General features: G+C 34.4%; 1 protein-coding gene across 1 annotated transcript in view; it reads left to right on the top strand.

The window, feature by feature from the left end:
- The window catches only part of LOC145246122 (tyrosinase-like), an 80,666-nt gene that overhangs the window by 63,332 nt on the left and 964 nt on the right, over positions 1 to 16,370 (top strand). Inside the window, exon 4 of the mRNA XM_080107970.1 lies at positions 2,361 to 2,508. Within this exon, the coding sequence (XP_079964096.1) occupies positions 2,361 to 2,508 (148 nt within the window). The remainder of the gene's footprint in view (positions 1 to 2,360; positions 2,509 to 16,370) is intronic.

Below are 16,370 nucleotides of genomic sequence, written 5' to 3'. Positions count from 1 at the left end.
ACTAGCAGGATATCAGCTTACTCTTTAAAAGATAGACAGATATATAGATTTATATGTACGAGGGGCGTGCAATAAGTAATGCCCCTGACACACTTCCAGTTGTCTGATCTAGCTGAAATTTTGCATGTGCAATGATTTATATCTCTACGGGTTATGTGGCAAATTACAGATCTGAACTAATTGTGATTTCTGTTTTACAGGTGTTTGAACTGAGCCTGCTGAATGTCGAGCAGTGATCCGGTTTTTGTATTTAAAAGGACGCACACCACAGGAGACTTTTGATGAAATGAAAGAAACTTATGGCGATAATGCCCCATTATATGACCTTGTAAAACGCTGGCATCATGAATTAAAACATGGCCGGAAGTCTGTGGAAACAGCTCCCAGACCTGATCGTTCCCCTTCTACCATTGTTGAGGCATCTGTCCGTCAAGTTGAGGCTGCGATTTTGGAAGATCGGCGCATTACTATTCGCCAAATAGCCCAAGATGTCAAGATTAGTACAGGGTCTGTGGAAACTATCATTCATGACCATTTGCATATGCATAAGGTGTCTGCCAGATGGATTCCCAGGTTGCTCACACCATTCCAGAAGCGAGAATGCGTCGAGTGCTCGAGGATAAATTTGGAGATGTACAAAGATGAGTCAAAGTTTTTCAAAAGACTGGTTACACAGGATGAAACCTGGCTCCATCACTATAATCCAGAGACCAAAGCCCAGTCAATGCAGTGGAAGCACTTGGACTCACCACCCCCAAAGAAGGCAAGGGTGCAGCCCTCCGCTGGCAAGGTCATGCTCACAGTTTTTTGGGACCAGGACGGAGTAGTGATGACAGATTTCCTGGCAAAGAGTACCACAATTACAGGAGCCTATTATGCTTCACTTTTGAGGAAATTAAGGGAAGCTATCAAAATCAAGAGGCGGAGCAAGATCAGCAAAGGTACCGTCCTCCTGCAGGACAACGCCCAGTCCACAACTCGCATGTTGCCAGATCAGAATCATAGGCGTGTGGTTATGAAATCCTCCCTACTATCCTAACCTTGCATCCTCTGACTTTCACCTCTTTCCAGCCATGAAGTTGTTTTTGAAAGGAAAGCGTTTCCCAGATGATGCAGCCTTGATTTCTGAAGGCACGTCGTGGTTGGAGGACCAACCTGGGGTGTTCTACAAAAACGGTCTTCAGAGCTGCATCAAACGATGGGAGAAATGCATAACTCTGGGTGGTTCCTATGTAGAGAAAGACTAATAACTGTGCCAAGTTTTGTTGCTCTACTTTATTTATTTTTATTATTTATTTATTCATTATTTATTTTTTTGAGTGATTTTATTTATTTATTTATTTATTTTTGTGAGTGATTTCTCTCAGATTAATGTTTTTTTGTCTTACGAAGTGCCTTCAATAAGTTTCTAAACTTTTTTCGTATGGGAACTTTTATTGATAGTACACACGTGACACTCTAGTCTTCTTTGAAGTAATCTCCTCCGGCTGCAATGCACTTGTTGTACCATCCCAACAACTTCTGGAAGTCCTCTTGTGTGAGCATGTCAATGACCTTTATCACACTCTCTTTCATTTCCTTAATTGTCTCATAACGACAGCCTCGAAGGTTTTCCTTGAGCTTAGGGAATAACCAAAAGTCACAGAGGGGTTGAGAACTGTTTTTATGCCCATCTTAATCAAATAGTCTGTGATCTTCTCTGAGCACCCTTGAGACTAACTTTGAACAAATATTTGCATCTTCAGTTTCTCACGAATAATTGTGTGTACAGTTCCCACACTAACATCAAACTGTGCACTTACTATCTCTATAGACACACAAAGGTCCTTATCCATGAAATTCTTTATTTGGCCAATCAACTCTGCTGTTCTGACTTCCTTACTCCTCCCACATATCTCATCATCTCTCACAGGCTGCCTGCCTTCCTTGAATCTCTTATGTCACTCAACAACTGATGCTCAATTCATGCAAGATGGTCCAAAAACAGTCTAAAGCATTCCATACGTGTCTGTGGCATTTTTTTACAAGTTTAAAACAGAATTTTATTGCATATCGTTCTTCTAAAGTGTCCTCACATCCAGATTGCATTTTTGAAATTCACCAGCTGTGAGAATGAGGCTTTAGTAGGGTGTATTCCAATTCCTGCTGTAGCTGTTCATCTAAACCTGAAATCATAAAAATTGGTCAGTCATCTCATAAGATGTATAGCAATAACATAGTGAATTTTCAAGAGTCTGCGACAACTTTAAATACTTGTACAAAAGACTATGGAAACTTATTTGTGGCACCTCGTACATATAAAATAACGTTTCTATATCGATTCTTGATAACCTGTGTATCAACTCTTTTCTTTTTTACAGTTGCCGGAATTCGAAGCTAATGCTGGACACAACCGAATGACAAATATGGTCCCCTTCTTTCCGGTGAGAAAGAACTATCTCTACTTTGCCCATTCACATTCGCTCGGCTATGACTACGACAGCCTCGCAGAAACAACTGTGCCGCCACGTAAGTTTTGTACTTAACATTCAAACTTTGCATTCGGATTTTTTTTTTAATGTATTACAGCGTAATATTATTACTATCGCAAATTCTTTTCAGATCGGGAAGAAAGGGGCAATTCAACGGTGCTCTGGAGAGCTTTTTAGTTTTACTTGAAGGCCGCCCATATAAACAATGGCATGGTCGATAAAAGATGTGACCATTTCGGGCCCTCACTGAAATGGTTGTCTATACCAGATGTGGTTGCATTGAAGGATAATATTGTACGTTGCTAAATAAACTGTCGGGTCTCTGCATATACAACTTAAAGCCACAAAACCACAAAAGTATCTACATAAAAGTCAAGTACATCGAAGGATGGAGTACTGCTGTCATATCTGGGCAGGAGCTGCTAAAAGAAGCCTATCCTGCCTTGACAGAGTACAAAATAGACTCCGTAGCCTAGTGGGGGATGCCCTTTTCTCTTCCCTGCAACCTCTCTCCCACAGAAGGGGCATTGCGAGCCTGTCATTGTTTTATCGTTATTTCCATGGGAAGTGCTCATCTGAGCTCCAATCTCTGGTCCCCCCTCCTTGCCAATCTTCCACGATAGACACCCGTCTAGCTGAAACCACTGTCAGTAATTTTCCCCACTCTTTATCTGTGCCTAGATCAAAACATAGATTCCATGAACAAAGTTTCTTTCTTAGAAATGCACGCATTTGAAACTCTCTTCCGTTTGCCTGTTTCCCACCTGACTACAACTTGGATGTCTTCAAGTCCAACATAAACAAGTTCCTGATAAACCGCCCCCTTAAGTAAGACACTTTATCAGATCTCCATTATTGCCGATTACTACGATATCGTCCCATTGATTACTGTACACACAATAACCCTTATCCTCGAGTGGCCTCCGGGCCTTGATAAGAGGTGACTTCCATGTAAAAAAAAAAAAGTAATACTGAATATCACTAAAGAGGCACGGATTCGTCTTTTTACTGACAATTCTTTACTTGATAATTCTGTGCGCCTGAAATTTCAATTATTCAATCTCGGTTTGTCTCAGTCCTGTTTCCCTTCTTGCTAGAAGGAGTCCTCTGTTGTCCCTATCTTTAAAAATTCGGACCAGGATCAAAGTGTAGTATCTGTTCTTCAGATGCTGCACTTAAGATAATTTGTACCAGTCAATGGAGGGGAAACCCTCTATACTGGGACAATTATTATTTTTGGTAACCAGAGTGCCCCCTTTTTGCCTACTTTTAGGGGAGCTGTTTTTTACCTCACATTAAAAACGGCCTTGTGCCTAATTTGCTCAGTGGGGGAGCAAATAAATACCATCTGTTCTTCAGATGCTGCACTACATTTTTTGGTCTTAGTCAATGAAGAAGAAATCCTTCATGACTTATACATTTTTTTTTCTTTATTGACCAGAGTGCCCTTTTCTGGGGAACTGGTTTCCTCCACATTAAAAAACAACCTCATGTCTAACTCTGCCCTCGTGGGGAGGCAAGTAAACAAAAAAAAAATGCTGGTAATCGGTCTGATCCAACTAAATATCGTCCTGTTAGTCCCCGCTAGGTTATTAGCAAAGATTTTGAGAGGTTGGTCAACGGTAAACTTGTACATTTTCTGGAAAGGCTGAGCCCCTTTACTGATGTTAAGTATGGCTTTTGTGGTTTTCGTTCAATAGCTGTTCTATTAACTATTATATTGTAACTGAGCGGATCAGTCAGTTTGTGTATAATTCAATATATATAATATGGCCATTGCGCTTGACATTTTGAAGATGTTCAACAGAATGTGGTATTCTGGTCTTTTGCGTAAACTTCGAGGTTATTGCATTGGTGATATATATATATATATATATATATATATATATATATATATATATATATATATATATATATATATATACGAGCAAACAGGTAATAAAACATGTTAAAAAACACTTTGAAATGAGTTAAAAACATATTTAATCTGAAAAGGAAACACAAGATAAGTGGATAGTCCTTAATCCGCGGAGTTTCGAAGAAATACTTTCCTTCTCATCAGAGGGTAGGAATTAGCAAAATGCGGGATCGGATTTTGCATGCAAAAGTATTTGATGAAACAACAAGTAAGTCAAAGATGTTACTTGAAAACAAAAAAAAAAGTGAAGCAGAGGGAATATGGTGAAGAAAAGGGTGATTACACATGAATGGATAGTCTGGTGGAAGATAAATAATCCAGTGACGTTAAAATCCAAATATATAACTTCAAGAAAGTTATATATATATATACTGTATTATGTATGGTTTTCAATTCTAATCAATTGATTGGTTATGATAGCTGACCGTACTGATAAATCGTTTTTTTTTTGTTTTTGTTTTTTTTTTAGCTTAGTTTAGTTTTCTATATACAAACATGTATAATAGTTTATAATTTATTGATATTATTTTCACAAGTATCTATACAAAACTTAGAATTAATAAATTTACTAATTATTAAATAGAACATTTTGGTAAAAGATTCATAAATTAATGTAGATTGTTAGTACGAATAGTTGGGTTTAATGACTTTGTTTGATAAAAATTCAATATGGCGTAATGGAAAAATAAAAAAGATATTTGCAGCTTCCCTTCCAATTTTCGGATTTTAATCATGTAAAATCACATTTCAATTCCTTTTGACGGATTGATTGTTGCTATTTCTTCTGATGAGTTAAGGGCATAATAGATTCACTGATTGATATAATAATTAAGTGATTGATTTTGTGCTACAAACAGATACTGTCAAGAATTGTATAAGTCAACTGAATTAAAGGAATAAATTATAAGATGGTCAACATCATGAATTTTGGAATATAACTTTTTGTCATTTATTCTCTCTCTCTCAATCTCTCTCTCTCTCTCTATATATATATATATATGTTTTTTTATTACCGTTTTATCTATTTGGTTACATATGTTTCGGATGTTGGACCATGGTTACCATCCAACAGCCTCGTCAGACCTTACAGAAATGGTTTTTAGTATTTGGAAGAAGTGTTTTAGAAGAAATACGAGAAGAAAAAAAGGGGGGTAAGAGATAATAAGGGGGAGGGAGACAGGCATCGACAATATTTAAGTTTGGAAGGTTAAAATATGTTAGATTGTAGTGTGTGGGGGGTAGCAAAACACATATTTGCTCTGCAATAGTATTGAACACTCTCTTCAGGTTTTTACTAATTACCAGTTTTACCATATATATATATATATATATATATATATATATATATAACTATTTCATTTATTCACATAAATTTACTATACGAAAGTATAGATTTATGCGTAAACTTTAAGTATTTACTTCAAAAGTGCTCAATACGTAGGTAGAGCTAGTTAGTAATTTATAAAATATATATGGCGATTAAGCTACACTGAATATTCTGCGTTTCATCCAACTATAGGATTCGTCAGGCTTATGCGAATCCTATAGTTGGATGAAACGCAGAATATTCAGTGTAGCTTAATCGTCATATATATTTTATAAATTACTATATATATATATATATATATATATATATATAATAAAAATTACAATTAAATTTACCAAAATGATCCAAGATGGTAAAATTAAAGTATATTATAAATATTAAAGAATTTATATTTATAAAATTATCTCAGCCAGATGTAAAAGCTCGATAAAACCAAATAGGAAATAGAGCTTATAATATGAGCAAACAGTTAATACAATATGTTAAAAAAACACTTTGAAATGAGTTAAAAACATATTTAATCTGAAAAGGAAACACTAGATAAATGGATAGTCCTTAATCTGCGGAGTTTCGAAGAAATACTTTCCTTCTCATCAGAGGGTAGGAATTAGCAAATTGCGGGATCGGATTTTGCATGCAGAAGTATTTGATGAAACAACAAGTCAAAGATCTTACTTTGTTTTTAACTCATTTCAAAGTGTTTTTTAACATATTTTATTAACTGTTTACTCATAGTGATGGGACGATGCCAAAATTTTTCCCGATTCCGATTCCGTTCAAAATTTCCGATTCCGATCCGATTCCCGATTCCGATTCCGATTCTTGTAAAATTTATACATATTTAATTAGAGATTTTTTTTGTTTGTTTTTTCGTAAATTTTCAAATTATTGCATAAACCCCTGGTTAATGTCCGCGTATATTTTATCTCAAATGTTTGCCTTGTAATTGATTAAAAATTGTAACACAACAAAACATTTATTTTGATTTTAAAACAAAGCTATATTGTACTAGTTCGTATTTACTGTATAATATGCTACTTACATGAATAGTGGAAAATATTCGAAGATTGGTAGGCAAAATAAGAAAACGATGTAAGAACAATATATTTAACAACGCCACTTAGCAAAGCCACATCTCATTGTTACGAACGAATTTCTAAATAATAATATTACTATTATGAAAACCATTTTTAACGTGAGATTGCGTGAGCTTTCTGTGCTTTCTCTCGCAGCTAAATCCCTATTCCAAAATGAAATATTACTTTTATAGATTACGTGTTAGAACATTTGTTTAATTGGCGGAAAGAAAAGCGATCATTTAGAATTTAGAGTGTAAGATCAGTTTCGAATATAAATTTAACGTAAAATGATCATCATTTCTGGCCATCCTAATTCTTTATGGATATTAACTAAAGTGTTTCTCACTAAATTAAGTTCGGTTTGCAACGTTGTAAAACCATGTGTAATCGCTTAAAAAGTAGACACCCTATCCCCAATAAGCGCACATAATTTAAAATTGGTAACACACTACAGCTCATGTTACGTTATATTTATTTGTGAAACTGACCGTCTATTTTAAATTCCTAATCGTTTTATATTAGTGTTGTGTCGATTAATCGGAATCGGGAATCGGATAAATCGGTAATTTTGGGGGTATCGGAATCGGTATTGGAATCGGAAAAATTTGTGCCTAATTTCCGATTCCCAAATCGATTCTTTTAATATTTTTAAAAAGTTCATTTTCAATTGTTTGTACCGATTATAAATATTTCTTTCTTTTAAACTCTTAGTAAAACTAAAGAAGATCTAAACTTATTTTATATGCGTAAAATAAACAAAACAAAAATTGAAACTTTGCGAAAATTCGCTAGGTAACCTTTAGAAGAATGCAGTTTATTTTCAAAGTAGCGAAAGAATTGTCTAAAATTAAAGAAATATTTTGCCCAGAAAAATAATATCAAACATTATTGCTAATTAAATGAAAAGTAGAATATAAAAGTGTTGGGTTTTTTCGGTATGTTTGCTGCTCCCTCACTCGGCAATCGGTATTGACAAATATAACAAGCCGTGCATGCATGGCCCCCCTCTATGTGAGGAGGGGGGATCGAATAAAGTGATAAAAAAAAGTGATACATAACTGATAAAAAAACAATTTTGAGTGAAAAAAAGTTTTTCAAAAGTTTTCAGAAAAATGACTAAGTTCAACTTTTGCTCCACACCCAATATTAGCCCTAAAACCTCCAGGGCTTGTGACTCTGATTTTTCCCAGGGTCAGTGATACTTCCATCAGGTGTATATCAGGTATGCCCATGGTTTTGCACAGTTTCAGAAAAATCTAATGAATGGATGAAAAGTTATTCTGAAAAAAAATGTCAATTTTGTCTATTTCGAGTCATTTTGAGGTATTTTTTTACCTCTTTTGCCCCCATGGGGGAGCTGATTACTTGTAAAAATGGACAAACGGCTATGTTTCAAGCCTTAAGACATGTAAATTTGAGTTCAGCACCATAAAAAAACACTAAATAAAGATACATAATCACATTTTAGACAAATATGAAAAAAAGAGCCTAAAAAAGGGGTGGTTTTTAGCCCTAAAAGTTCCCGGGGGGGGCGCAAACCAGAGTTTTGCCAGGGTCAGCGATACTGAATTTACATTTGCAACAATTGCCTTCACATTTTGGACAAGTTTCAGTAAAATCTAATGGACGGGAAAAAAGTTATGGGGCCAAAAGTGTCATTTTTGCCATTTTGGGCATTTTTGACCCCTTTTCAGCCCCTGGGGGAGCAACGAGAGTTTTCTTAAAAAACAACTCGATGTTGTGCACATCTACGTATTGGAGTACAACTTGTGGCAAAATTTCAGAAAAAAGTAATGGACGGTTATCCGGGAATCATCCGGACGAACGGACGAACGAACAAACGAACGCCACTGAAAACTATAGTCCCTCTCCGATAAATCGGAGGGACCAACAAGGAATGGGCAAAATTGTGAAAAGGCTTGGCCTTTGATTTAATTTGAAATATGCTTCCAGTGTGATTTTCTTTGATTCTGCCGGTATTGTTTATGTTTATACTTAAGGATTGCTACGACGGCGCCAATGCCGTCTGAAGCCGAGGCCTCCGTGAGATATATATATATATATATATACGCACACATACACACACACACACACACACACACACACATATATATATATATATATATATATATATATATATATATATATAGTCCTCCACATAGATTACTGTTTTGCTGTTTCACAGCTCATCAGTGCGGCTAGACAAGCATAAATATTTATATATAAACTTGAGTCCCTTCGACTATAATCGAAACCGAAACCAAAATTTGTGAAGAATTCTTATGAAAATCATTTATAAAAAAAAATAGATGACTTGAGTGCCATCAGCTATAACCAAATCTTATGAAGTATTCTTGATAAACTTATTTATTACAAGAAATGAAATGTCATAACAATCAAAGGACAGTCACTCGGAAGAAAAAAGATTTAAGCGTACCACACAAAATAACACACACTATGGTATTAAGATATAGATGCTGATGAAACCACCTGGTATTGCTTCTTGATCATTTTCCTCGGATCAGTTAAAATATGCGGCTGATCTAGAAGTTTACCGAGGTTCAATTACAGATTGGAATAAGATATTACTAATTCTGTTAAGACTCAGCTTCTGTCTTTCAATCGTAGGTGTGTCCCTTTTCTTCCTGGGTTTCTTTTGGATTGATCTATTCTCGATGAGAAATCGACTCTATGGTCTTTTTTTCTCATCAAATTTTTCTTGGGCTTAATATATTAAACCTATTGCTCTTTCTGATTCTCGTAAAATCGGTTCTATCTCTCGGAACACTTATTCTCTATCTCTACAGTCGCCAGTTTGCTGTTTAGATAACTCGTTATAATACAGCTTCCTATTACAGTAGCTTCTTTCCAAGGACTACAAAGTTATGGAACTCTTTTCCTGCTCACTGTTTTCTTCCTGCCTACAGTCTTGGTCTTTTTCACGAATAAGGTCAATAGGCATCTCCTGTCTTTACAATAATTAGGTTTTCATTCTTGTTAGCTCTTTACATCAAGTGGCTTCACGCCCGTAAAATATTCTGCAGAAATAAGCAGGCACCTCATTGGTCGGTTTGGCCGCCCACGATTTTGTTAGGACCAATCAGATTGATTGTTGTTACTAACTGCCGAGGATATTCTTGGCGCTAAATTTATCTTTTCAGCCCGCCAGTTTTCACACAGGCAACAGGTTGAATGGACGTACGAAAACTCACTCGAGGCTTGTAGCCTCAAAACCCCTTTGTCTCATTGAGACGTTTAATGCCGTTATGTTAGGCGAAATATTATATTCATCGCACACTGTTGTGCTCTGTGAATTGATTGACTTTCATCATTACTCATGTCTGTCCGAGACGAAATTAAGGTCTTCTACATTTTGACCTGTCGGACGGTTATACATAGTGAACTCCATAAGGACTACCGGACTCGAGGCATTCATCTTTGGAAGGCATCACTTAACTCATCGACCTATTGTAGCTATTCTTGAAGCATCGTGGAGTATATTATCCTGCATTATGCGAAGATAAACCACGAACTACTACCCTTTCCGGGTGTTACCAGCCCTGCACGGCAGATAGCAAAAGATGACACATCTTTTGCAATTTGGATCTTTTTTCTTTAATAAAATTTCTGTTGAAGTTTTAACGGTAAGCCTGTCATGATTTCTGATTGTTTTCTTTCATTCTGCCTACGGCAAAAACGAGGTGAGAGAATATCTCACACGTCTTGTCTCGAGCGATTTCCATAAAAAAAATTATTTTTTGTCAGGTATTGATTTTTTGTCGAATTTTGCTGCAACACAAGGTATAGCTGAAGAATCCGACAACTTTCATTGATAATCTCTCTCTCTCTCTCTCTCTCTCTCTCTCTCTCTCTCTCTCTCTCTCTCTCTCTCTCTCTCTCTCTCTCTCTCTCTCTCTCTCTCTCAAGTCACGAGTTCAAAACTTGAACAAATAATAAAATTGAAATATGTTTCGGTTATTACGTACAATAAGTACGCAGGTAGTGACGAAGTATAAATAAAGTATCCAATCAAAAATTTAGTTTCGTATTTTTTTTTTTTTTTTTTACAAGCCATGAAGATGCACACACAAAAATGTGCCTGCAGCAAAAAAAAAAAAAAAAAAAAAAAAAATACAGAAAATAAAATAATATAAAAATAACCATCAGCTGACACGAGAGATATTATGAATAAACTGAAATAATAATCTGTTTTGTTGAAAGGTACTTATTAGGAAGACGATAAAAATACGAGGCTGGGAAAATGGCCGACAATCTGAAATTGTTCAGCGTCTTTATTCAATTATTTTAATCTCTCTCTCTCTCTCTCTCTCTCTCTCTCTCTCTCTCTCTCTCTCTCTCTCTCTCTTTGTTTTAGCCTCTTTTTATTTGTTTCTCATATTTTCCAGTCACACAATATTTTACCTTTTCTTTTTCTTTTTCTCTTTTTCTCTTCTTAATATTTTCTAGGACATTTTTTTACTGTAGACAATAAAACTAAATATTAGTTAATAATAATAATAATAATAATAATAATAATAATAATAATAATAATAATAACTAGCAGGACCCGAGGAAATTCCACAGAATTCAAAATATATTTAATCAATAATAAATGTTTTTGATGAAGTTGATAATTTTCTGGATAGCGCAAAAATTAGTTTTTTTCGTCGTCATCGTCGTGGTCTGCGCCGACCAACACTGGCTGGCGATAACTACATTATTTGTAACGTGATCTGCATCGACCAAGCAACAGCTGGCGATAATTAACGCATATGTATTTTGATCTGCACTGGTCAAACACTGGCTGGATACAACTAACTTATCCATCTTAAAGAATTGTTTATTGGGATTTTTGGAATATTCCATTTTCATTCCAAGTGAATTCAGTATTATAATATATATATGGTCTGGCCGATTTGGAATAATCCATTTTCATTCTAAGGGAATTCAGTATTATAATATATATATGGTCTGGCCGATTTGGAATAATCCATTTTCATTCTAAGGGAATTCAGTATTATAATATATATATATATATGGTCTGGCCGATTTGGAATAATCCATTTTCATTCTAAGGGATGTTCAGGATGATAACGGTCGAAGATAATAAGCGTAGTAGTAGTGGTAGTAGTAGTAGTAGTAGTAGTAGTAGTAGTCATTGTTATTATTATTATTATTAGTAGTAGTAGTAGTGGTAGTCATCATTATTATTAGTATTATTATTAGTAGTAGTGTTATTATTAGTATTATTATTAGTAGTAGTGTTATTATTAGCTGCAGTAGTAGTAGTAGGCATCATTGTTATTATTATTAGTAGTATTATTATTAGCAGTAGTAGTAGCCGTAGTAGTAGTAGTAGTAGTAGTAGTAGTAGTAGTAGTAGTCATCATTGTTATTATTAGTAGTAGTAGTAGTCATTGTTATTAGTAATATTATTATTAGCAGTAGTAGTAGTAGTAGTCATCATTGTTATTATTATTATTAGTAGTAGTAGTATTATTAGCAGTAGTCGTAGTAGTAGCCGTAGTAGTAGTAGTAGTAGTAGTATAAAAAAATGTTACCACGACATTTATTTATTTTCCTATTTTTAAGCGATTATCGAAACTCTAAAGATGTGACCCTCTCATGCCCGCCATTCCTTATTCTAATCTAACACTCGACACTACTTGCTTCTCAAACTAAATAAACGCTTTAAAATAATTTAAAACACTAAAAAAAAGTTTATCCAGCTAGGTAGACAGTAACTTATCTTTCCTTTGCTAGCATTTATTTTTTATATATATATTTTTTTGTTATTAGACCATTTTTTTTCTGTTGCTTATAGTAAAAAAAAATGTCCATCCTTCCGTGCATTTATCCAATATTTATTGTTACTATTGTTAGTCAGCTTTCGTTTCAATATTCTTCATCATCACTACTATATATATATATATATATATATATATATATATATATATATATATATATATATATATATACTAGCATTTCAGCCCGGCGTTTCCCGGGTGTTTGGAGGTGTATGTTGAGCAAAAAAATTAATAAATAAAAAGCGGTCAATTTTTTAAACTTTGACCCCTTTTATGACCCCTTAACATTTATTGTTTTGAGATCAAATCAAGTTATTAAGTTAGATCCATGTCCAAGGAACCTATATCTAGAATTTCAAGCGTTTAGATCCAAAATTGGCGGAGGAGTTTGGTAGAGTTCTCAAAGGTCAAATCATTGAACTTAGAACCCCTTTGATAGCCAAATTTCTGGCTGAAAACGGATTACAAAGATTTTTCCAAATCTCAGTAAACTGTATATCAAATTTCGAGTCTGTACACTGAGAATTGACAGAGTTATTGCGTTGGAAAATGTACACAAACGCGCGCACACACACACACACACACACACGCACACACACACACACACACGTTCACTTTATATATATATATATATATATATATATATATATATATATATATATATATATATATATATATATATATATATCTTTCTACCTCTAAACGTAAACCCGACGTATTTCAATTTATTGAAGTGTTCTTTTTTCTTTTTTTTTTTCTTCGTTTGAGAACTGGTGTCGTTTGTGGAAAACAACCATTTATTAAGTCGCCTGACGAGGGCTTCTGGTTTTAACCGAACGATCAGCATGTTTCGGACGAAAAGTAGAAAATGCAAAAGTCAAGTGTCATGGTTCAGTTCAGCTCTAAACAGAAACAGTCATTTTGAACTCGCCCCTGTCATATCAAAGAACCTACTGCTGATTTTATATACCGGTCCTTTCTACTTGTGCGATTATACAACTTCTCAATGCACTGATGATGCTAGGTTGCACCAGGTGTTAACTTTAATCGTTCCTTCCTTCATCGGATTATTTCGCTTATCGATTATTAATGCTTATCGATTATTTCGCTCATCGATTATTGATGCTTATCAAAAATATTCCGATACAAAACCTTTCTAAAAACACTGCCAGACACATAAAGTGCATTTGTGTGAAATAAAAAAAAATCTACTCAGCCGTTTAGGGATCCATAGAGAACGAACTCATACACACCTAGTGCTTTATATATATATACATATACATATACATATATATATATATATATATATATATATATATATATATATATATATATATATATATATATATATATATATATGAATAAAAAAGAATTCGAAAAGTATAAAAGCTTATAACTTTTCTTTATTCGTTTTTAATTGGTGACGTGCAGGAATACAAAATAATATTATGAAAAAAAATTAAAAAAACTTTTTTATAAGTACATAATTTTCGACCGATCCTTCAGTCTTCATAGTATGTTGCTACACAGTCATGAGCATCTTTCGATCAGCTAGTTAGCAGTAACGAGAAACCTCTTCAGGTGGTACAGCTTATCCGAAAGCAAAGGTGTATCGCTTAAAGGGGTCTTTAGTTATTGGTAACTACTTGACCGAAACATGCTCATGGCTGTGTAACAACATATTACTGCTTATGTAAAACAAATGCTCTACTTCGGTATTAAGCATTCTTGCATTAACCTCGTTAAACTTCATTGATTACTTGACCTCTGGAAAACAATAAACTCAGATTATATAAAATGGACTCTGATTTATGAAAGTATGATAGGTTATGAAAAGGAAGGATTGTAAAGAGATAGCTTCGAGTTTGGGGGGTATCAAAACCAAAGCAAAATATGATGTGAGTAAAAATAAAATAGATAAACCCCATAATTTTTTATACCATACCTGTTCACAATGAAACACTTATCACAATATTCTGTGGGTCTATATTAAAAAAAAAACTTGTTAAACTTTGTGACATATTTCCATTCTATGGAGGTCAGGTGCGAACGAACACCCCATAAGTTTATTATACCATATTTCTTCAAACTGAAACATAATTATCAAAGTATACTTACGCAGATAGATATGAAAAGTCTTTATTAAAGTTTGTGCCTATTTCCATTCTATGGAGGCCAGGCGCGAACGCAGACGACACAATTTTATTATAACATCCCTATTTAACTTAAAACATACTTATCAAAGTATTCTTATGTACATCTATATCAAAAACACTTGTAAACGTTTTTTTTAATTTTTCAATTTTTTTATTTCCATACTTTGTGGACCAGGCGCGAACGCAGACTCTACAATTTTAATGAACCACCGTTCTGCCAGATCAAACATACCCATTCCTGTGTCTCGATACATCTTCTACCATTATATGTAATCAGTTTTTTAAAATAGTCAACCATATAGGAACCTATTCGTGATCACACACACACACACACACACACACACATACACACACACACACACATTCAGCTATATATATATATATATATATATATATATATATATATATATATATATATATATATATATATATATATACTATATTATTTTAAAGGCGGTGAGAGAGAGAAGGGCGTGATATATATATATATATATATATATATATATATATATATATATATATATATATATATATATATATATATATATCACGCCCTTCTCTCTCTCTCACCGCCTTTAAAATAATCTCCCCTAATCTCCTCCTTTGTTCATTCTAATTATTTAGATACATTTTTGGTAAAATGAAATCGTAGCACACACACACACACACACACACACACACACACACACACACACACACACACACACACACACACACACATCTTTAAGACACCATTAGAAAGGAAGGGGGTAGAATATTTTTCATTGTCATTCCCACCTCCGCGTCCCTCCCGCGGACGTCATATTCCAAATAGAAATCGTCCCTATAACAGGATTCAAGTGCAAACGCAAGGCAAGAAAAGACTCTCTGTGTGTGTGTGTGTGTGTGTGTGTGTGTGTGCGTGTGTGTGTGTGTGTGTGTGTGTGTGCGCGCGCGCGTGCGCGCGCGGTCGCGCGCGTGCGGTCGCGCGCGTGCGGTCGTGCGCGTGCGTACGCTCACATGTAATCAGAGTACGTTCTTTTTTCTTAGAAGCATAAACTCTCTAAGTGATAGATTTTCGGACATTTTTCAAAATAGACAACAAAGCAAATAAAAGTGGATGAAAAAATAATTAAATACACAACAAATAAATGTTACCAAAGGCAAGCTAAATTCCTCTTCTGCTTACCTGATGACGAATGGCTTCAGATGCAAAATGGCCCATTTCCAATTGCTCGGCAACTATCGTAGTTTTAACATGTTAATAAAAAGTACAATTTCGGGCATTTTGTAGTATTGGAAACGAAAAGTTGGTAAAAATAAAAACAAATATATGACAAGGGAAGTAATTGAGTAATTTTCTAAAAGAATTAAGTCCCTTGGACTCGTTGAAAAATAATGCTTTAGATCATTGATCGTCGTTAGGAGCAATTTTGTTGTTGTTAAAAGGCTTTTTTTTTCGGTTGCCTTTTTATATGCAATTAATTTTATTTTAATTTTTATTAACTGATTTAATTTTATTCAAATATTTTGATTTAAATCGTCAGTTAGGGAGTGAAAGGGAAAGAAGAGTGCGGTGAAGTTTTTTTTAACTATAAGTCAAAATATATATATATTTAGTTATGAACACACA

The sequence above is a fragment of the Euprymna scolopes genome, chromosome 23, assembly GCF_053919585.1.
Source record: "Euprymna scolopes isolate OS-2025 chromosome 23, ASM5391958v1, whole genome shotgun sequence".
NCBI classification, from domain to species: Eukaryota; Metazoa; Mollusca; class Cephalopoda; order Sepiida; family Sepiolidae; genus Euprymna; species Euprymna scolopes.
The sequence above is the reverse complement of the archived record's forward strand: the minus strand, read 5'-3'. Positions and strand labels throughout refer to the sequence as shown.